This window comes from Meleagris gallopavo, chromosome 14 (genome assembly GCF_000146605.3).
Source record: "Meleagris gallopavo isolate NT-WF06-2002-E0010 breed Aviagen turkey brand Nicholas breeding stock chromosome 14, Turkey_5.1, whole genome shotgun sequence".
Classification (NCBI taxonomy): domain Eukaryota; kingdom Metazoa; phylum Chordata; class Aves; order Galliformes; family Phasianidae; genus Meleagris; species Meleagris gallopavo.
In genome coordinates this window covers 14,614,068-14,638,616 of record NC_015024.2, presented here as the reverse complement: position 1 = coordinate 14,638,616, position 24,549 = coordinate 14,614,068, and the positions used below count along the sequence as shown (strand labels likewise).

Below are 24,549 nucleotides of genomic sequence, written 5' to 3'. Positions count from 1 at the left end.
TTAGATGCTAATTAAGTGCCTGCTGGCTGCTGCCAGAGCATGGGCTACAAGCTCTAGCAGACATCTTGTCCTAAGTCTGACTATTATTATAAATAAATACATATATGCATTTCTCTATAGAGAATATTTTTTGAGAGCTCACAAGCCTCAGGTTTACTGCTGCAGTTTGTAAGCTGATAGCCCAGCCATACACATATACCTCATTTTAATAACACCTTCCTTCTTGCAGAGCAGCATAGTCTGGCTCACATTAACACAACAGGGCTATTCCACATTATGCATACTCATATGTATAAGTTAAAACTTAATATTGGTTAATTTAATATTACCTACACATTTTAATAGTTTTTTTTTAAATAATTATTAATCAAAGTCTGAGAACCACACAACACACGTGACTTCAAGATAATCTTTGATTAACTTTTAATTATTAGAAGTAGCATTCAAAACAAGCACAACATCTTAAAACCAGCCTACACTGAACAACAGAACACAAAATGTAGAATTGCAAAGATGATGTGATGCTGAAGCAGTACACAGTAGCCAAGGTAGGGCAGTGGGACACCAAACACACACAGCAATCAGATCTAGCTAATCTCTCCTGCTGCAACTATCTTGGCTCTGGAACCAGTACAGGCTCCAGCAAGGACATCTTTGTCTTCTTTTGCAGTGTGTGGATACGCCCAAAATAATCTTTTTATGAAAGGAATATTCAAAGGACTAAGACCCATTGAAATAAAAGCCCTTTGCAATTGATCTTTTAAACTAGTTGCCTTTTCACAGTAGGAGCCTAATAAAAATCTAAACCAGTGTCCCAGGAGGGGTCCTTATATATCAGACACAGTCTCTTGAGTTCAAGAAAAATGTCTCTTATCCAAACTACAGATATTTGCAGTTAGTTTCTAAAGAAAGTCTTCTATATGCTATCAGAGAAACTATTCTAGCATACCAAACCAATTGTTACATCTAATCCCGTATCCCAACAACAACACTGAACTGGCTTAGTACTTTAAAAGGGAACACAAAGCACTATGTGAATGAACCGCATGAAAGCCTGAACAATGAGATATACATGAAAACACATACAACACAATAAGCAGGGAATAAATCTGCTGAGGACAGACCAAAAAGTCTATTAAAATGAAAACAAGGAGTTCATGGTTGACATAATAGAGAATACAAGAACAGCAAGAAGATACAGACTAAGGAGAGCTTTTGTTTCATCTTTACAGACAGGCATCAGGACAGAATAAAAACACAAAGAATAGGTGTGTAAAGGTAGAAATAACCAGAGCACGAGACAAGAGTCAGAACTTTTGATTGAGCACATAAGCTGGAACGATCACACCTTAGGCAGCCCATGCAGCATGATGGAGAGGTGGTCTGGGTGACACAGCTGAAGAGCTAAAAGTGACACTACTGCTAGGGTCTGTTGGAGCTGTTCAGGGGATGATACCGCAAAGTGAGATTTGGCACAGTGAGTTCTGCTTCAGCCACAGAAAAATACAGTGCTCTGGATACAGTGGTCGGTGTGAAAAGCTAAAAGATATGGACATAGCAGAGATTGGAAGCAGATTTTTGTGCAGGCATGACTGAAATTCGCATTATGGACAAAATGAAGTGGTGAATACAATTATATTGTTAAAACAAGGACTGTAAACAGAAAATGCAGATGTTTTCATTAGTCATTCGAAGCCTCTAGTCTGCTGAATCCAAGATTGTGGTTGATTTGTGGTTAGAATATTGCACAATATTTCAGCCTCCTTTATTGAAGAAAACTGCTGCCTCTTCCTTCTGTTCTTGACTAGCCAGACACCTCTTTGCTGCCTGCAGACACAGTTATGTATCAGCCGCCCTCGTGGCACTGAGCAATGGTTGTCCTGATACAGATTTTCTGCCTCAGTGGAAGAGGTTAATTTTGTAGTGGTTAAGATCACGAGTCTCTATTAACCATTCACTCCTCTCTGTGACGGATCACTTAGCTCATATGAAATCTTTCATAAGAGCAACAAGTAAAACTCACTTTGTAAGAAGTTCTATGCACATTTTTATATATATACACACATATATACACACACACATACACACAATCCCAGAAAAGAGTTCTCCACTGCCCCCTAAGACTTTTGGGCAAGGCTTGTAAAAAGCCATTGAATCAGTGCAGTCTTACTTGGCACCCATGTTTGCTGATGGAGTAACACTACGATGAAAACTCAACTGAGTGCCAAGTGCCTGTTTTGGAAGGAGTTCTGTCTTCTCTACAGGAGTAGCAACTTCTTCCATCACCTTTTCCTTGCCAGTTTTGGAGTCTGAGCTCCAAAGTTTGCATCATTTAGCAGCTTTCAGAAGCACTGCCACCCTCACAGCATCAGCTGTTCTCCCCCCACACCCCATCTTGGCTCCTGGAATCATTCTCCTTCTCACACATCAGGAGAGCCTGGAACTGCTTCCCACAAGCACTGTTCATCTGGCATCACTCTAGCACATTGACCCTGCCATCCTGGTGTGTACTGTATTGTCACACTGCAGGTAAAGGCCCTGTGCCCATACTTTAGGAAGAAGAAATCCAAGTCAGCAGGTTTTAGTAATCAAAAAAAGATTAGCACAATGATATACATGACCTCTACCCATAAAAAGCAGTCAAGAGAACTTCTCTCCCTTCAGAAAATGAACAATTCATGGGAGTCTCACAAATGGTAATTAGCATCAATTTAGCCGATTGTACATTCAGATAAGTCGTACGTAAAATGGTTTCAGACATTAGGGGAAACAACCAGCTACATACACCAATTATGAAATTTTTAAAAGACCTGGAGATAAGTATTTAATTAGAAGAATGCAGGCAATGAAGGGATTCCAGCTCCAGAAGCTGATGGCTGTGCAGTGATTGCAAAGAGGATGTGGGACAGCAGGATGAGTGAGCCCTCTCCTCTGTGATGCTGGGCTTACCAGCCCCATGAGCAGAGGGGATCAGCTCAGCTTAATTGAGTTAAGCACAGTGACTAATGCTAATAAATAAATTATAAGCTATAAAATAATTAAGCTATAAAAATAAATTTTTTTATTAGGATTATTTTTGAGGTAGCAATATTTAAAACCTAACAGCATTGAAGCTGTTCAGCAGTGATTTGGAGGGAGTTGCTGAGGGTCAGGGCAGCTCTTAGCCTAAGGCATAGACTGACCAGAGCAGCCCTGTCAGGGCACTGTCCCAGACCACATGTAGCAGATCAGCACTCAGCCCCACAGCCCATGTTAGGACCTAACTCTGCCTTTTCTATGCTCTGCTTTCCTGCACCACCTTCAACCCAGAGCCCCTTCTACAACAATTCATGGATCTTTAATTTGTTCCACTCTCCATCAAAACTCTGACAGACTTTTCATTATACTTTAAAGCAGCTATTTTTAATTGTTTCCCAGTCAAATCTAATTGTGATGTGTAACTGCTGCAGCTTTGGAAAAAAAGCCCACTGTGAACTGTTACATAGATGGGAAGTGACAAAGTCAGAATGTGAGTTGCAAGGATAAGCAAGCAAATTAGTTTTGAGGAAAGCCTCCTGATATCCATGAATCTGTAATTCCCACATTTCTACAATGTGTATCTGTGCTCATGCTGAAATTTCTCTGAGCTTACCAGTCAAAGCCAGTTTTGCTTTCTCTCCAAATGGCCAAAGATCTGTCTGGGCTGCAATTATGAACCAGTGTCACGATGACATGAAAATGTAATGTTACAGTTGTAACAAAAGCAAATCTAAAGGATCTCAAGGTTTTAATATTTCAATAAGGTTAAAGCAGGAGTGTTAAATTATTTAAGTTCTGGAATAAGATATAAGCACTAGAGCAATATCGCATCCATACTCATATCTGTTCGTGTGCAGAGGTGATATCTACGTGATAAATTGCAGGAATGTGAGGTAAATTAATTTACTATGCACTTTGATCACAATACCCTCTCCTGGCCTACTAAGTCCCTTCCCAGCAAACTTGCTCTAACATCCCAAATCACTGAACATTTTCATTGCTGCCATTAAAAACAGTGCTTTATAGTCTAACTCATTTTGTCCTCACAGGTGTGGAAGTTCCCTTCCTCAAGAAAAATAATAAACATAAATTAAGCTACAGAAACACATACTGATGGAACCTTTATATCCTCCACTCCCCCACATTATATACCTGTATGAAAGACTTCAAAATGAGAACACATCTTCAGATGCTGACAGCTGGGTGAGACGCTGCACTTTCTGTGTGCGCCTTGGTGGCAGGGGAAAAATGAATCAAGAGTAGATGTATAGTTCTCCAACTATAATGATTTAATATTATTCATTTATTGGCAATACACATCTATATATAATTCCTGGAAAAGCACTAATAGTTTAATCTACAAATGTACTCACAGTTTGACATTTTCAGGCTACAGACAACGACATGAGAAAAATGCTAATTAATACATTCATCACTGCCAGAGGAAGTGTGATGAAACCAAAATGTTTGGCAAGCTTACCGTAAAGAAAACCTGCTACTACCTCAAATCCTCACTTGCTGCTGAATAGCACATCTTTGCACCGCACCAAAAAAAAAACCAACCAAAACACAGCACAGTGCAGGGCAGATGCACCAGGAGCCCTGAGCATCCTCGTGATGCTGTTGCACACAAGACTACCAGCTGGGCAACTGCACCCTCCTGGGTGTCATTGAGCAGCAGATCACCAGGGGGATTGGTTGTATAGTTTCGAGGTTCTGGATCTTACCATATGTATATTATGTGTATAGCTCCCCAAAAACCCACAAAAGAAATCTAGGTGATAGCAGTGAGCACAAAGCAGAAAGTGAGTTGGCTTATAGCTAAGGTATGGATATGTACGTGCACTAGAACACCTCAACTACTTTCCACTTACAACATAAAGTGCACTTACCCAAATATCTAATATTGATAGAAACAGCCATAGCACACTTTAGGCATTTTCTCCAATTGCACTGATATATATTTTACAAGTTCTTACAGGAACCATAACTCAAAATTTAATAAGAAAAGTATTTGTTGAGAAGTGAGAAGAAAAGCAAGGCAACTCATATTGCTCCATGCCTCATGCATTTATCCTTTACGATTTTAAGTGCTTCATTTAGAAAACACAGCCCTTGAGAGCACTGATATCTAATTTTTTTTTTTACCTTTAAACACAGCTGAGCTTAAAGGTAAAAAAATTAAAAATAAAAGAGATTGGAATAGCCCTGAATAAGGAGGCTTCGCAAGAACAAAGTCAGAGTTCTTCCCTTACAGCATCTTTCCACAAGATCCAGCTAGAGAAGGGAGAGAGACTTCAGAGAGAAGAGGGTATCCAAAACTGGGTCAGTTGTTTACTGAAAAATAGTTATGTTACAGATATCAAAGTATTCAGAGCACCAGAGCAAAATGGAAATTTCTCATCTTTTTCCTGTTACAAGATGCATATTTTTGTTCTTTTGACATTTACATGCCACAGAAAGCAACAAGAAAATAAATACACGCAGTCCAGCATAAAGACTCACACTTTCATGTCATAAATGCTAAGAAGACATGAAGAATCTACACCTCTGCATTATGGCTTACTGTCCTGAATGTGTTAAGTAGGGTTTTAGTAGGATGGTACCACTACCTTCTGCACATACAGATATTTTGTAAAACTGAATTGCAAACAAAGTATTTGCTCATTCACAGTATCCACTATCCTCTATAATTTATAGGTATCGTCCTAGGTAAATCATTGGAGGGAAAAAAAAAAAAGATGGACACATTTCAAGGGCTGTTTGTTGCTTAATCTCAATTTGTCATGATACAAGAGCGGTGTGAAAATACAAGTAAAGTCATACATAATGATAAAAAACAGCTTACAAACAATCAGACATTCTTGTTTTCTAACAAACAAATTACCTATGAAACCAATCTACATTTCCTATTTGACATTGTCTTGCCATTGATCTGGGTAGCAGCACAAAAACACATTGAGCACAACTAGTCAGTTATCGTTCCAAAGCCATACAGCTGCAGAAATGCTGCCCTAGGTACTGCTGCCCAGCCAAGGTGCTGGCTCCACTTGTGCTGAACGGGTGGGTTTTCTTCTTTGGAAATGAAAAACACAAAGTCCACAGCCCAGTGGAAGACAGATGCCAGCCCTCAGTCTGAATCAGCTTTTAGAGATATGTCCAAACCACAGCGTTAACCACGTTAGCGGTGACATTCTTGACAAAGGCACTGAGGAGATCTTTTCATTTAGATTTATCAAAATTTGGATCCTGATGAAACTGGGATTATTTTTCCTTGACAAAAATCAGGAATTCCACTGAAGGTGGCACATGGTCCCTAACTAAACTACTGCAGAGGTCCTTATCTAAAATACACTTACGTCTCACACAACGCTCCACTCATTCCCCAAGAAATGTTTGTGAAATAAGTAGATACAGTTTAAATAACTGTTGTATCCAGTGATTAATATTATAGCACAGACAACATCAGTGCTGATAAATAATCATATATTCTCCTGAAAAGAAAAACAGTGGTGCTTTGCAAAGCAAAGTTGAGTTTATGTAAAAATGACAAAAGTCGATGCTATCACTTAGAGAAAGACATTTCTAATATAAAGCCTCAGCTGAAAATAAAAACTCTAGAAGCACCACCTCTTAAAATAAAGTAAGAATCCAGTTTGCATTTCTTCAAGGACACCAAATAGTGCTACAGGTGTATATTTGGTAAAGAAGGAGCACTGATCTCAGACACAAATAACTACATCACTCTGACAAGTGAAACCAGCTCATTAAATTAGCAGAGGTCTGGAGATGACAGAAGTCAGCTAAACACTGCAATGGCATCACAGACATCAACCTTCCCAAGCTGTGCCTTCACTCCCTGCTGGCTCCTGCTTCTGTTCTAACTGGAAGTGCAGAGGCCAGGAGTAGGGCCCTAAGGCACAGCTCTTGCCTCCTCCAAAAGTAGGCAGAAGAAAAAAAAAAATCAGAATAGAATCATTCAGGCTGGAAAAGACCCTTAAGGTCATCAGTCCAACAATCAGCCTCATGCAAGTCTAACTAACCACGTCCCTAAGCACCATGTCCACACATCTCCTAAATACCTGCAGGGATGGCTGTTCCACCACCACCCTTAACAGCCTGTTCTGATTCTGATGCCTGACTACACCTTTCTGTGAAGAACTTCCTCCTGACATCCAATCTAAACATCCCTTAAGTTTCCACAGTTCAGACCCTTATGTCCCAGTGCAGAAGCAGAACATGTGAAACTATGCCCACCTCACGCTGAGTTGGTATTGTAAGACAACAGCACTCCTTCTTGAGAGAAAGAAGAGCAGGAAACCAATAAAATAAGAGCATCTAGAATCAGATACAATACAAAACAATTTAAGGAAAGAAGCAGTACCTTCTGCTCTAGACTTCTCTTTTTCCATAAAAAAAGTAATTTAATCTGGCTGTTCTTTGCTTTTCTTTCAGTGTTTAGAAATCGGACAAATTATTTCAGGTTTTGTTTTCTTTTTCTTTTCCAGTTAGCAAGGAAAACAATTAAATTGCTCTAAACTAATTTCAGAACATAAATACTGTGCCAAATCAGCATTTGATATCTTGCTTTGGCTGTCACATAGAAAAAATTCAATTATTTACACTGCTATAGTCACACAAAGGAAATATTGCTTTGCAAAATGCAGAGTTACCCTGTGTATTCCTCCTGCCTAGGAAAATAAACAATTGTCACAATAGAAATGAAAGTCTGCTACAATTCCTTATGCACACAGAAGCTCATAATCACAAGATGTTAAAAATAATTACTTTTGCATTAATGCAGCAGTACAGATGAAATCAAGTCCAAGTTTGATTTTCAAGATCTAACAGAAGCCTCTAGATACCTTCTGCAAGCCAGGTAGCAGCCAACAGCTGGAGCTTGGCTGCCACACTGTACGAGAGAAAAAAGATCCAGTGGAATCAAACCCAAAAAGATCCAGACCAACCCAACATGAGATGGGATGTGGGATTCCTGCTATGACAGTACAAAACCCTTCCAGGAAATCTAACGCTGGTCAAAAAGGCATTCAACAGCAGTCCTCACCACACCTCCAGCCTTTGTGAGTGATCTTCCAGGTAGAAATCATTCTCTTGGGGAGGACCCTTCAAGCCTCAACTCCTAGCAATCCATGTCTTTAGAAGCAACCAAGTGAGCAAAGTTCATTTGCAGCAAATAGGCTGATTCTTTTCTTTTTTTTTTTTTTAATATATCTTGCCACAGGTTTTTATGCTGCTGTAGCCAGCCTGCAAGCATTTTGAGATAACAGCATGCAGTTAACAAGATTTGCAAGTCAGACGTGTTATAAAAATACACTCTAAGTTATGCAGAATCAGTGTTACACTGCCTGCAGGAGATTGGAAGCATTGCACTCTGGTAGGAAGCACAGCCATGGAGAGAGATAAACACACTTAAAACAAATCTTTTTGTCCAAAGACAAGCCCAGCCTACTCATCTCCTGAAAGAAGCAGTTAAGCAGAAAGTGGAGAGTTGCACATGGAAGCCAACAGAACACTGTCCATCTGCACGTGCTGAGCCTCTTTTTCAGCTGAGAACAGGAACACAAGGAAAAAAATCCACTGCATTTTACAACTTGTTTATCAGTTGAGCTAGAGTAAGCAAACGTGAAGGCTCTTTACACCTCACAGCTGGGGCAGTCAGATAGATTATAGCTTAACCACCATGAAAGTTTAAGCTGCTGTGAAGTTGGCTTACACTAAAGTACTTGATTTCATGAAAAAAAGAAGCAAAAAACCTCCATGATCCTCACTGAGCTCACAGCAATGCTTGCACTTGCTCACCAAGCCATGCTGAGGATGCCCAGGCTCAGTGTGCCTGCCTTGGGTACCAGCTGGGAGGACAGACTCTCTTGCAGCCACCAGACATTACCAGAAGCTCGCTTAAGGAGCAGAATAACAGTGCCTCACTACCAAAAATACATCCATGATGGAGATCTCCCAGTATCCTCATGTGATGCAATGCTAGATGTTATGGAAGTACTGCACATGGGGATCAGTCGTCTCGTGGTTGGACAAGAAGGGAAAGAAATATCTCAAACAAAAGCAGGTGCTGCTTTGGGTGTTCTCTCCACAGCAAACATTGATGCTCTGGAGATGTACATGTGCAGTCAGCATATGGATTTTCTTCCAACAATAGTACATAAGAATTTTGTTCATATACTTGGTTCTGATGTGAAACACAGATATTAAAGCCCTTCTTTAAAAGCAGGGAGGATACAGCTTACAAAAGGACCTCCAAAACTTTAATAAAAGTGCGCTACATAGTTAGTACCTAAACAGAGAAAACAATTTTGTTCTATTTAAATTTGAAAGCAGGAAAATTCATATAGAGTTGAAATGAAATTCCGAACAGACTTTGATTCATAGATTCTGCCAGGACGAAGGGATTATCCCTTCTCACCTGTTAAAGTGCACAGCCCCTCAGAAGCAGGGAGCAGCACTCTAAAGTCATAATCCTTATCAGAAGAACTGCAGCATAACTGTGATACTACTTTGTAGTTTGTTTCCATCTCTAGACTCTATAGATTCTCTTATTTCTCTGAAAGATTAGAAAACAAAACAAGAACAAGCAAATAATTCAATTTACATAAGAACTTAGTTCAAGCGGGACTTACACAACCTGAGCCTTGGAAGAAGAGCATGACTGAAAAAGAAACCACTTGATACCCTACTGCACGTACAAAGCACATCATCATGAAACACTGCAGCTCAAAGCTAATTCTAATCCAATCTAAAAAGTCAAGGAACTCTTTTACCAGGGGGAAACCATCAAATGACTCACATTGAAAACAGAAATCCCTTTCCCTTTAATTTGTGCCTATTTTTATCCCCAGCATTTGTTGATTTCCAGAGCCTGCTTCACCCAACCTGACCAACACGCTTATTTCTATCATGACCTCAGCGAGGTGTCTTGACTTTACTACAACATCAAAACAGTGGAAAAAATAGGGGATGTGAAGGATGAGGGTCTATGAGGGTCTAATACACAAGTCCACGCACAGAAGGAAAAATACAAACAAAAGCCATAAACTGCTGCAATAGTAAATTTCCTTTGTATATAGTCTGCTGTAGGAACAGGAACAAAATATGAAACTTACCCCACCGGAAAATCTGATTCACAGAAAGAGTCTTTCCTGTGGGTGAAAAAAGTTATAGATCATATTTTTCTGTGTTAGAAAATACCAAATTTTGTTAACTGTATCAATGTCAGAAAATGAAAAAGTATTTTTCACATCAAATCTTTTTCCCCAAATAGAAATGGTTGAGACTATTTGATAAATACATATCTTGTTCTAATTGGGATGAATTCAAGCATTGTTTTATTGCTTATACCTCTCATCCAGGTGCATCAGCTCTGAAGAGTTTTACAGAACCTTTTAGGAACGCCTTAAGAGCATACATAAAAGAAACCGATTCAAATGGAGACATTTAGAAAGAGAATAAATTGAGGGGGTGGGTGGAGAATGAATGTGGTTAAAAACTTAGAGAACAGCAGCTGGTCTGGCTACACCGAGGTCCTTCCACTGAGTTACAGCCTCTCTGCCTGGTGCTCTCCTAAGGGTGATGACACCACGTGCCCATTGTTCACAGCCTGCACCCAGTCAGGGCACCTTTTCAACAACTGCATTCCCCAACACTTCCTCATACCATTGTTAGCAGAAACCTTGGTAAAGCCCACATTTAGCACTCTACAGATTCTAGAGTAGGCTTGTAATGAAGTTCAAGCAACAAATACAAGCAGGAGATGAAGATCTAATAACTTATGGAATTGAATGTGTTGACAGTTATCAATGGAACACTAGCATTAAACAACTACTTTATTCTCAGGGATAAAGGAAATGCAGAAAGTTTCCAGTCAAGACAACGAGGAAGAATAATGCCATCTCTGGAGTGCCCTACTTGGCTGCTGTGTCACGTGCTGTGACAAACAGGGATGTGCAAGGTGGAGCATCACTGACAGGGTTTCTTTGTCTGCTTCACCATGAGCCCCATACCACAGCAAGTACAGATGGGCATTAATAGGCCATAAGCATTCTGCTATTGTGTAGCCTTGGGAAAACCAGGAGGTCCCCATGGACACCTTTCCAATTAGGTAGGGAACACCAAACATCTTAAAGTTACCTCACAATTTCTGTTCATTTCCATAATATTAAAAAAAAAGAGTGTTGCCTTACACTTAGGCATTGAATCAACTCATTTAGGGACTGCTATCTGTGGTGTTTGGGCCTCATTAATTTTCTCTTCCAAAGTTGCATTCAGACACTCTCAGGCTTTTGTCTATTGCTGTCATCGAGGCATTTGCATGCATTAATCCATGACAAATGGTTTCATTTGATGCACATTGGATTTTCTTGCCTGCCAACTAGAAAGATAATAGAAATACCAAGAGAAGCTAAATTAAAACCAAAGGAGTTGCATATTTTTGGAGAAACTCAAAAAAAAGTTAAGATAAACACCACCTGGGCAGCCGAATTTGCAGAGAAAGGGTTGAAGATTCAGCCATGGAAAGCCAGTTTCTAAAATGCAGCTTTTTTCCCCAGGTCATTAAAGCCTCACAAAAATACGATATTACTACAGAAATAATTATACTACAGATGTGGAAGCTGGCTTAGATGCAATCATTCTCTGTCAAATCATGCACTGACACACTGAAACCAATTACAAACTCATTTGTAGACCTCTGTTATCTTCAACTCATCTCTTCAGTTCTCATTTTCATGCACAATGGTGCCCTTTTTGCTGACAGACCACTCAAAGTTAAAAGCATCCCATAGAAGCAGCCAGAAAGTTCTTCATGAGTTGATGACAGTCACAGTGAAGAGCTTTAGCATAGACCTACTGGGTTATAGATTTAAGCAAGATTTTAGTTAAGACCAATACTACTGGTCTCTATTGCAACAGCAGACTGAGAAAGCTGATTTAAGGAAAAAAAGAAAAAAAAAGAGAGCAATTTCTGGCAACAGAAGTCCTCCTTTATGCTCAGTGATTCTGCATACTAATACAAGAGTGGTATCATCTGGAACACATGAGAAATTCTTTGAGTTTGCTTTGGTATTGAATCTGTCTGAAGACATAGCTGTTACTGATGATTTCTCTTCTGTATTTAGGGGAAAAAGGTGCTAAACAGTAAGTTCCCTTCATTTATTCGTGTCCTATTAAAAAATAAACATACTAATCAATGAAACTGATTTTCCAAATAAACCATTCTTGCTTGCTCCCAAACACTTAATTAAAGACAATTAACTCTCGTTTGTTTTGGCAGCCAATTAATGTCATGATCAAATAAATAGACTCCAGGAGAAAAGATTATAATTAATAAATCCCTAACAATACCGTAAAATTACACTGAAGCTTTGCTTGACAAAAATACTTAGTGGCATTTTTAATAGCATTAATGAGGACACTGGAAAAAAAAAAAAAAAGTTTTATCAACTGTGCACCAGAACTTGTAAGGCGTAGTTCCTCACTTTCCAACAAAGCAGCGCATGTGTGATCTGAAGTGTTTCCCAATCAAGACGTCCATCTGTATGGCTTTCACTCACTTGTAAGTTAACTACAAGAGAGATTTGAACTCATTGTATCTAGTAGATTCAGAGTGAAAGCTCTTGATTTGTCACCTACAGAATCTGAAGTATTGATCCAACAGGAGTGTTGGATCACATCAAACGACAGATTAAATGCATATTTTTTTACTGGAACCAGCAGCTCTCCTAAAAACAAAGAAGCAAGGCTTACCATTCAATCTGTGTTTTAACTGCCTATTGCATAACATACAACCCCATACACTGCCTACAGCTTGTATGAAAAATATTAAGACTTGATTTCTATAAAAAGTTCAGCCTGCATGACCTTCAGTGGGAACTGCTGGTGTAGATCTGTCTTCTCCCAGGCTCAAAGTCAAGACATCACAATGAGAAAATAACTGAAGAAATTATGTCCTGCTTCACTTGATGATTCTGAAGGGATAACTGAGTTCCAGGCCTTAGAAGAACACTGCTCCTTGGGCAGTGCAGAACCTTTACTGATTAAGCCATAACAGTGCACTGAATTCCAGAAATGATCAGGAGCAGGTGGGTGTCTACCACTGGAGTGTAAGGAATGTAAGATGCTGGGATCACAGCAAGCATTTAGGAGTTGATTCTTAAAATCCTGATTTATTCATATCAACCAAAACACTAGCAAGGTCCTTCCTTTGTGCCACCAACTCACTTCCCAAGCACATCTAGTTTTTGGCTTTGTTTGTTTTTTTTCCCCCACCCTAACAAAGGAAAAGAAAGATTACTATGGAATACTATGAACTATGAACAATTATCACTGGAGAAGTGACCTTCCAAGGACAGCAAGACTGGTTTCTTCACTGAATGCAAAGGAAAAGAGGAAGACTCCTGTTCTGAAAGGAATACAGAAGGTGAGAGAGAGAGATGTCAGATAATCTTCTAAATAGAGCATAGAAATATGAGTCACAAATACATAGATGGGGCTTTGTAACTTCATTCAGCTTAATTTACACTCCCAATTCTCCATTGTGCATCATTGACTGAGTCTAATAAATTTGGAGTCCAACCGTGCTGCAGTCTTAACAGTGCCTACCTAGAGCAAATGAAAAAAGTCTCCAGCACTGCTACCATGCAAAAAATAAGTCCAGCTGGAGTGAGCTCTTCTATACAGAGCATCTGGAAATGGCAGAAATGCTGAATCCCATCAGGAAAATAGATCTTGCTCACAGCAAATGTTGATTTCACAGCAGCGCAGAAAAGAGAACATGCAAAGAAATCCAAAGATTGTAAGAGGGATAGGATAAAACAATATGAAATTTAATGGGAGAAGAGACGCTTATCTTATGGGGAAATGCACTTGGATATTGCCTTTTAAAATATAAATGAGTCTTGGATTTAAGTAGGCTAATCATTAAAGGCAGGCTTCTGATGTTATCAGCAGAAACACTTCTGTGCAGAGCAAACTGTATTGCCTTTGGGGGTTATATTTGTAGGTGCCAACTTTTCCTTAGAGCTCAACCACCACAGTATGAATTCTCACGGTCTTTAAAACTGTGATAGCAAGCTACAAATAGCACAGAGCTTCAAGAAGTCCCCTCTGTGACTCATGGAGCCCCAGGGCAGCTCCAGAAGGGGAAGACATTGCATTCAGAAGGGCTTTTGTGCCCCTACTCCCCCACAGCAGCTCCAGCCCTGCAGAGGGATGTGCCACACCACTGCCCACATGACCTCCCATAGAGAAGTTTGAGGGGGGACTTGAGAAGGGTGTACCAAACCTGAGCACAGAAAAATTGCATCAGTTGCACCTGTAAGAGTCAGCTCTGCTCTTACAATACCGCTGTTGGCACCCTGGGCTCCTGCTGTCACACAACAGGACAGCAGTGCTCACAGCAGCTTGTAGAGCCACACTGTGCACAGTGGGTATCCAGTGCCCATCACTGTGTGCCTTGGCCACACTGTTCTTCACAGCCCATCGAGCTGCAACACCTGCTCCCCACAGCCCGTGTTGCCTCCCTGGATCAGAAGTAATGAGGCAGCTGAGCAGCTTGACCAGTGACAGCTTTCCTCCACCTGCAGACAAACCATACACCCATCTCAGGTGAAGGAGAGAGGCACTCTCCTGCCATCCGCCTTCCATCAAGGGCCATATACTCAGTGGCAGTGCTGCAGACCCTCTCTCTATCTGAGGGACAGAAGACCATTAAAGTAACAGTTCTGAGGCCCTGGAAAGACACAGCCAAGTCTCTGGATGCAAACACCCCCTATAGCCACGTTTCTCTTATTTGGATGTTTGACTCCTCAAAAAATCAGACTGCAACACCTCTAATACAGCCTGCTGCTGTCAAGAAGTGCATTGCACAAGATTTACAGGCAACTCAGTGTTATCATGCTGGCAGGAGCCCTACCTCAGCCTGAGCTTCGTTACATCCGTTCTCTGCCTGCACAAACCACAAGCATGTTTATCCACTTATATCCAAATATATTGTGTGGGACCAGGAAATGCAGTCAGTACCTCCAGGTAGAATTGCCTTACATTGCAGAAGGTAATTCCACATTTTCTAGAACAGATTGTGAAGACCAGAGGTGTACAACAGAAAAGTATTGAGAAAGAATTCCAGCAAACACCTGTGGGATACCAAGCTGCGTATTTGGGATTGTCTGATTCTGAACAAAGCAAGATGTATACAGACACACAGCGTTGAGTGCATTTACTGACATAAATGAGAACTGAATCAGATGTTAATTGGAGGAAACAAACCGATAGCTTTAACACAGCATGAAGCACCAGTTGCCAAATTTCATATCCACGAGCTGATCTACTGCACACAGGTGGAGTCACTGCACGCCGTTATGGACACTGTATAATAAAGGCAACAATTTGCATTCCCACCATATGATTAATGGAAAACAATTCTCACAGAAACCATACACTTCTATGCATTAACTACCTAGTTCTACATCTGCTTCTATCAACACTAAGAGCAAAAACCCCGTTAAATCCATCTTCCATATCTCATTTGGCAAGCAGAAAATATTCTATTTACACTTTGCTGGAGAACGAGATTCAGACCAACATTCTTCCCAGGCTGTTTTGAACTGAATAGCCACATATTTAGAGCATATGAAAATAGTAGTCTTTCGAAATGAGAAAATATGCAGTTTCCTCACTAGGCTATAAAAAACAGTGGAAAGGCCAAGATCAGAACAAAGATTTTCTGCTTACCATCACAAACTCAAAGATTCCGCAAAATGCTGTCTCCTAAGGAAGATGCTCAGAACACTTAGGTTGATGTTGGTTGTTAACTTGTGCAGAATTGCTTTGGTGCAGATTTTCCTCCTCACAGTATGTGGTATAGAAATTCCTTGAGATGATTTCTAATGGGTACATTATTAAGAACTGTCACAATAAAGATATTTTTATATTTAGTAGATATAGATTCTAGCTATCCTTGATTCACTCTGTGACTTCTTCCTTGGAATAAACTTATTTTTAATTAACATATTTGCAAATGTCAGCATTGCTAAAGTAAGCATGTTTCTGCCTGTGTCTGCTTCACATCTTTATGCTGTATGCAAGACTAACCCAGCATCCTTAATATGTAGCATGAACTTACAGGCTCAAGTGTGCTTTCCTCTGTTTTTAAGCAACACATGGCCAGTGTCACCCACTGTGATTCAGTGCCAGGTAACAGTCCTCGCTGGGTACAGGACATCCCTCATTTATGGAACAAAGCCAGAAAATTCACTAAGAACTGCACACTATACAGGTTTTAAATTATTATTTTAATTTAGGAAAAACCTGAGACCCTTTGCTTTTTAAATATCTCGTTTTCGTGCCAAATGCCAGCATCTACTCTCTGCCTCTGGGGCAGAGTCAATACTGTCAATCAGATGATCAATGAACTATCACAGGCACTTGGCTAACTCTGCAAATCACAACCTGTCCACTCTAATCCTCAGGCCAATTCAACAGCTCTACAACTGTCTGCATCTTGCAGCCGAAAATGGCCAATGTGGAATTCTTCTCATTACTGCCTGTTCTTATTAAATCACACAGAAATGACATGCTTCTAAAAAATGAAGGTTTTTTCCCCCCCCCCCCAAAGTTGTATTTCCCATGAACGCTTTCATACATCCTTTGTCTAACAGTTTTCATAAAAATGAAAAATATTCATTAAAGCACTGCAGACAACAGTGTGCATTACCCAGGGGGAATCACGCTGCAAAGGTATTCATTTAGTTTACTCCAAGTGAGATCCTCAGATTCTGCTGGAAAAACCCAAAAACCCACCCTGCCCCTCTCTTTTGTCTCAACTAAAAGGAACACCATCAGTTGAAGTACTTAACAGCAGCACTGAAACTTTCAGGGACAGGTACAGACAACACAAAATAATCCATCTTAACATCAAGCAATATTTACTGTCTTCTTACTACCTGTGCCCTTCTGCCAACATGTCACAGAAAATACAGCTCCAGTCAATTACAAACACTGTCACGTAAAATGGTTTATCACATTTGTTTTCAGGTTTGTACCTTCTGCCAAGTCATCTAACCGAATAAAGGCCTGAATTATAGAACTGCATTCTAGACTGAAAGGAAGATTTCAACTTCTATGATTGCACATTGTGTGTAGAAATTTATTTCAATCCATTCAGATGCTTGCTTAAGAAAGTTTCAGGAAGGGAATAGAAAAGATCAGAAATATCTGATTGTAAACTATATTGCCCTTGATTTCCAGTGTTTCAAAATGGAATTGACAGCAGCACTACAGATAGGTGTAGTCACTGCTTAATCCACTGAGTTCAGTTCAAGTTTATTATGCTAAATCCACTCCATGAGGATTTTATCTTTTAACTGCACCTTCTTGCGCTCAGTGAGACTTCTATTCATCAAGTATGAGGAGCACATGACTGGCTGGAATTTACCTTTTTCATCATCTTGTACCAAAGTAACCCCACAATGGAGCTGAACGGCTCCGAATCGTTCTTGTTTTAGAGCTTCTCATTATCTATGGAAGATCACAAGCTGAAGGAAAAGGTATGCTGAGCACGCTATTGATTACAGCTATATTTGCTGATTCAATAAGTTGAAATTTCATGTACCAAATATTAAATTACCGAAATTACGTATTGGTTCATCTGCATCCATTTTTTTACTCACTTTTATTTAGCTGAACATTTTAATCTTACTTACACAGTGACTAACTAAAAGTAAATGACGCATTCCTAATATTATAAATATGAAAAATAGGGGGTGCTCAGGGACTGCAGTTGAATACATTAAAATCACTCCGTTTGCTAATTAACATATTTCATCCCTTTTACATACAACCTTTTCCGTTCAGTTGGTGGACTGCAAATTCACTGCCTTTTAAAAACACTCCCTTGATTTTCTATTGTGACAGCGGAAATTGCCCAAAAATCTGGAACAGTTTCCCTAAAGGATGCCTGCTTGCTGCTACTTCCCAGGTGCCACAAAGTCCGAATCAGAGGTGAACATCACGTCAAATTCCACTCATCTGTCAATGTAGTGGATTATTTCTTGAGAGACTGAAATTGGCTGCCTGGGATCGGAACACCATCAATCTTGTTCACGTAGGGTGCGGAGATGCTGCCTGAGAAAGGCTCGCAAGAGGGAAAGCTGGGCTGTTTCTAAGTAGGTGATGAGGCAGCTGTAAAACCTTCACTCCATCTGTATCTCATCTCTGAGTGAAAGATTTTGTCATATTTCGCATTTCCCCAACACTTGGTATGCGCTCAGTATCTCACTGTTCTTGCCTCATAAAGGAGGCGATTTTTCAAGCTTAGGCAAATGTTGCAGAGTTCTGAATCTGTCCAGCTCATTCTTTCTCATAATGTCACTTTGTTTCAACCAATTTTGCAAAACAAGATTACATTTTCCTTCTACCTATCTGCTTAGCTGCACCCTTTTTTCTCATTGCCTTCACTGGAGGACAGATTCAAATAACCAGGAGTAATACTCACAATTGAGTCATAACAAATATTTCCATCATTTCTCTGTAAGTGCCACTCAGACTTCAAAGACTCAGACTTCCAGTGGCAGCTGGTAAAGATGGTGGTATTAGATTAACTAGTAGCTAGTCAGAACTGATCTATCGAAGACTTACATCTGTTCTTCTGTACTATGCATATTTTATTACAAGCAAACTGGACTATGCCAAGAAAGAAGATCTACGACTTTTACACAAGGGAAATAGCCAGGAAAACTTTGGGTTGCTAAAAATCTGCAGTTCAAGACATGCTCTCTTTGAAGGTAGGTCATTAGATTAAGAAAGATTTTTTTAAAAAAAATCTAAGTTTTCTTTATTAAATATTAAATGATGAATCATTGCAAGTTAACATTTGCCATCTTCAATTTCTTAAGCTCTTAAAACCTCTCCCTTCTTTCTGTGGATCTGGATTAGTAATACACTACTCTGAGCCCATCTAAATTCAACAAGATGATAACGCTGCTCTAGAATATGCCAACTCCTCAGTTTTTAAACATGGCTCATTCTCTTCAAAACACAACTAACAGTTGAAAAATTAACAATCAATTTCTACCAATAAAAAAAAAAGTAGCAATAAAACTAATGTGCAGCCTCTGCGGATCACAGTGGTAAGTGTGTCTGAGCTCTTCATCGCAGACCTGTGGGATTACCTCCAACCTTACACGTGTTTAACTCCATGGGAAGACAAGCCCAAACTCTCTTCTGAGCCACATAGCCACATCCCCATCGATTTTGAGAGAGAAATTTTCTTAGAAAAGCTCTATTCTCAGTTACACTGAGGCAAACTCCCAACCCCTGATGAGCAATAAAGACTGAGGAGATGGGGTACCAGCATTCCAAATAGCAAAACCTTGTCCTGTTTGGGTTCAATACTGCAAACAAAGTTACCCCAAACTGCTGTCACAATGTCTTTTTGAGTTGTACGCTCACTTCAGAGCTGCATGAGAATGGAAGGAGATAGAAATAAGAATAGAGACTACACTGTTATCCAAAAGGAGATTCCCATGTTGGGAAGTTGTTAGAAAACAGCATTTAAAATAAATATTCTAACATCAGATTGGCAAAGTGCAACACACGTTTGACCAAAAAAAAAAATTCATGCTCTGTAACATAAAGGCAGTCAACCTAGAAAAGTTAAATGACAAAATGGGTTTTTATGATTATTCAGTCATTCATTAAGATAGACACGAGCATGGCAGATAGCCTGCAATCTTGGATCAGCTGCGGAATGCTGTCAGTCCTACCTGGTCTGTGCAGGTGATGCTGCTGGAAAGTGTGATGGAGGGATCCCTGACAGAGCAGCATTGCACAGGCACTTATCCACAAATACAGGACCCAGGACATTGCAGAGACCACTGCCATTCTCTAAACAAAATATTAGACAGACATTATTATCCATTGCCTTGCAGCACATAGAATAGTCAGCTTCCATTACAACAGCATTGTTACTTTTCTACTTCTTTCGTTCAAAATCTTTTGTTGCCTGCCTATTTCCCCCCCTGCAGGATGCAATTGTCATACAACAAAGGTCATGTCCAAAAAAGGACAGTTGCTGTAACACTATGCAGGAGCCAGGAGAACTTTAATAATTCAGTGACAAAAATGAAACTGTAATGATCTGAGGATCAGGGGAAAAAAACACAACGATAAGGCTGGGAAATTTTACCCACACTGATCCAACACCTAATTTACAGTTGTGGGGAAAAATCAGCTAAAAACACTGATATCCAGACAACATCAAAACTAATATTAATGCCTAATAGATAGGCATGCGATATTATCTGGCATCAAGGCATTTCAACAAGGTTCCACCCTGAAGACTGGGAGGTTCATTCTTACCTAGAAAGTAACAGATTATTGTTTTTGACTTTTGCAAGCATTAATTTTTAATTATGATGCTGTCTGCTAAAGAAAGTAACAGTTTCTCAGAATTATCCTCTAACGCTCAAGTACAACCAGCTTTCTTTTGTTTGACCTGCGTGTGCACAGGGACCAGTCTGGCTGTATCCTGCATTTCATACATTCTCTGTAAAAGCTTTGCTCTTTTTCACAAGGCAGGTTGTAGTCAAAATTCTACAGAAACTCTTACAGGAAAGGCAAAGAGCACTTTGTTTCTGTCTCCCAGCACTGATATTACTTGGGCATCCAGAACAGGCAATCAAGCATTTCCATCCTGGTATTCACTATTGTACTAGCTGCCTGAATTTTCGTCTGACTTTTCAACTTCAGCTCTTTCCCAATGCCTGCAAGGATCTGGAGGCTTGCAAGGCTCAGCTACGCTACACATCGTCCAGTTCCCTTAACAACACCTTCTGCTGCATTTCATATTGCTAAATTAATCAAACTTGAGGCACTCTCCTTATTCAGCCAATGACATGATGCCATTTTCTGTCTAATAATCCAATCAGCTGAACATCGTTTTCACAGGGGAAGAAAGGCTTAGAGATTAAATCTCTCGCATGGAAAAATTGTGCCTTTATAAATAAAGGTGAAAGTAAGAATTCTGTGCGTTCTATCGGGGTTCTGCAGCAGGAAAATCAGCAGCATGAAAAGAGAAACTCAGCATCTATGAAATACACGCAAGAAAAATTATTTTCCCCCACATTTTAAAGGAGTAGACATAGCCTCTGGATAGCTTTAAGACTAACTGTCAGGAGAGAGCCACATAAACTGGCAAATCTAATTAATAGCAAACAGCAAAACATTGTTTGGATCAGCATGAGACTCTTCCTTCCCCTGTTCAGAGTATCTGGAGCACTACTCAGCATATAATTGGTTCCATTGCTGACAATTTACTTCCAGCATACAGTGAACTCTGCTCTTCTCCTCAGACCCACTTCCCTTGCAAAACATTCTGTCCCCCGAGCTCAGGGAGCTCCCAGCAGGCTCCCCATGCCTGCAGGAATTAATGCCTTTATGTCACATTTGGTGCTCCCATGCTTTTTACATGAGGGAGAGGTCACAGGGATGCACACAGGAACATTTCAGGCATTCGGGTTATTTAAACCGAACTTTTGAAATCCTGGACAGAAAACAAAGCAAAGCCAAACTTCCACAGTCTGCTAAATGCTCACGTCAGCCTTCAGAAATCATGTTCCAAACCACATGGACAGCAGACTTCCTTAACCCACTCTCTTTTTTAGTGCTTTCCACCTCTACATTTTTCAAACCTTTACCAAACTCTTCTACTATAAACTACCTTTGCTGAAGCCCCAGCATTTCCTATAAACCTTTTTTCTTACTCTCATTCGTCAGCACTTATCATACACACAGCTCTATGCACAGATCATCTCCTCATTATTAACACAGCAGCAAGTATTCCTCCTGTTATTATCTGATGAGTTCCAGATCTGCTTTCTGAATCCTAAATCCTAAAGAAGCTCCTTACCTGAGTAATCCAGCCAAGAGCAGAGCACTCTATTAGTGTTCATTGGAAAGGTCTAACACTTTTTAAAATCCATCTGCACCACAATAAGGGATTTCTAATAGCTTCCCAATAATCTTCTTTATCAGGATTACGAGGGAAAAGAAAAAAAAATCTCTTGTTACAAATCCTGTTCCCAGAGTAAAGACGACATCTGAGCTTTCAGGCACTGCCGTCAGAAAAGTGGCCGAGCTTTGAGGGGTGGAAACCTTCTCATTTTCACCTTTAAATCATCTCCTAGCATCACCTTCTGCTTGATGAGACCTTTGAAGCGATCTTGAGACAATCTGCAGCTTCCAGGCTACTTAAAGACGAGGAGCAGTTTGCATTTAGAGACGGAGCAGCTTCACTCCAGCGCAGGCAGTGCAGAGCCGGGCAGCTGTACGTACACTGCTACAGGATGCTGGAAGTACCGGAGCCTATTTCAGTGCATCCCTGCTCAGGAAAGTATCACATGCCTTAAAGTGACACAGCTCCAGATCGCCCAGCACAACGCCGGGGCTGCGCTGTCCCCAGGCGTCCCCCCACACTTGTTGGTGACAGCGTCACAGCCCTGAGGCAGCCACTCCTCTGACACACGCGTGTGAGCTCTGCACGCTCGCAGGGCTTTGCTACACCTCGCTGTAAGTAGGGGGTGGGGAGGGGGGGGAAGTTTTCTTTCCAGCACTGCCCCTGTACCTCGCAGACAATAGGAAGGAGCCTTGCTTTGATGGAGCTGTTTTTTTGTGACAATTATTTGTTGCACTTATTTATTGTCCACATCTGAAGCAGCCATTTACAGGAACGGCGGTTTCCTCTCCTTCTTGTACCATGTGTAATTATTTCTTAAAGAGGCACTCTACATCCTCAATGCCGTTCACTCAGCTTTATACCTCTCAAGCCTGTCTACAAAAGGAGGAAAGCAAGGAGACAGAACAAACTTCCATTTTAAGAGCTCTGTGTGCACACTGTAATACAATATTGTTTTTTTTTTTTCCCTCCAACTTAACCTATTGTAGAAAAGCTTTCTACCTTCACTGCTTACCCGCTCCTGACACCAACAATAGCAAGTAACAGCAATAAGTGCCTTTCTTCTCAAGCACCTCACTCTGTGCACCAAGGACAAGTGTCTCCGTGGAGACGCTTGCTGAGAGGTGTGACAAGTTTACCTGGTGGTGCACACGTTCCCCTGGAGCCCCTGTCTCATTAGGGAATAAGCATTGAGAGTTTGGCCTCACCAGCACTCCTTTACACAGGTCTCCAGCACAGTGCTCAGAGCAGCTCTTCATTACAGCTTTGCCACAATAAAGCAACGGTGGCGTGGGATGAAGTGACACAGGAGGGAAACACTCCAGGCTGCCAGTGCCACAAAACTCCTGGTAAGTCACTTTGGGCAAGCCCTATAGTGGCCAGAGATGCTTTCAAGAGATCAGGGATTCTTTCTGGTACTTTGTGTGGAAATATGACTCTGGTTTGGTTGGGCACACTGTATTCTCCTCAATAAACATTTTCTCATCTTCCCCAAGAATTTCCTTCAATTCTGGAAGAAGGCCAAGATCTGGAGCAGTTGCTGTTACATTCTGGTTTCAGAATGGTCTAGATATTTCCAAAAGCTGCTGCTAAGAGAAGCAACCAAGGCACATTGATTGCTGACGTCTGGAGAACCAACCTGGGCCAGTCCACAGCAGGAGGTGATGGGCAGAGAGCTGGTGGTTGCAGCAGTCCTGGTTTGCTGCTAAAGCCACAGGGAGGCTCAATACCTTCCCTCTTTCTACAGGAAGATGGAAGATTTCTGCAGTACCTGAGGGGCAGGTGATGGGAGTTTATTTTAAAATAGCACCTGTTTAACAAGATGCATTCCCTCTTGGAAAGGTGATGAAGGGTATAGAGTGGGGAGGTATGAGGCAAGAGGCAGGAGTGGGGCCTCAAGAAGATCTTCTAGGAAAGCAAAAAGCCCCCTGGACAGCAGAAGGAAACAGACAAATTGTGACCACATACCTTGGCAGAGGAGGCAGAGACAGATTTATGCAAGATACAGATTTACATAAGGTACAGCAGAACTGTCACTCTGCCAGGCACTGCTAACTCCCAGCACCACGAGGCTAATGCCACCATAACCCCTGACAGATGCTGCTATTGCTCAGGACAAGCTCTGCAGAAACATGGGACATGTTGCTTTCGTGGGGTAGGAGGGAGATCAGAGGAACAGAAGAGAATATTAAACAGGCTGCACAGTCTCTTCCCTGCCCTGGCTTCCAGCATTAGCTGGGAACAGAGGCAGCCTTGGCAAATCTTGCAGTAGCATCCTCACACCTGTTTTGGTGTCCTTGCTGCCAGTTTTAACTTTCAGTGGACCAGTAAGACATGAAAAAGCTTCTCTTATTCTGTCTTCAGCTGGGCACAGTCTTCTTCACCTGACACCTTGGGCCTTTACTTTTGCCTCCTTGCATCAAGCATCACTGACTTTGACAGGAAGGGGATGCTTCTTTACAAGCACCCACGGGATAGCGTATTGAATTTGGAGATGCTAACACTGACAAGGCCAGAAACAGAAAACATGAAGGAAAATAAGATAGGAGTCA

At 40.8% G+C, this 24,549-nt stretch overlaps 1 protein-coding gene across 3 annotated transcripts in view; it reads right to left on the bottom strand.

Moving 5' to 3' along the window:
* TAFA1 (TAFA chemokine like family member 1) overlaps positions 1 to 24,549 on the bottom strand; it is a 294,039-nt gene that overhangs the window by 175,545 nt on the left and 93,945 nt on the right. The window contains exons 1-3 of one of the 3 annotated variants that reach the window (XM_010718703.3): positions 21,953 to 22,624; positions 19,809 to 19,929; positions 10,155 to 10,190 (exon numbers count right to left, since the gene is read on the bottom strand). In XM_010718703.3, the coding sequence (XP_010717005.1) occupies positions 10,155 to 10,190; positions 19,809 to 19,926 (154 nt within the window). In that variant the 5' untranslated portion in view covers positions 19,927 to 19,929; positions 21,953 to 22,624. Of the gene's footprint in view, positions 1 to 10,154; positions 10,191 to 19,808; positions 19,930 to 21,952; positions 22,625 to 24,549 lie in introns of those variants that run through there. The other 2 variants (XM_031555616.1, XM_010718704.3) reach the window with 2 other exon arrangements.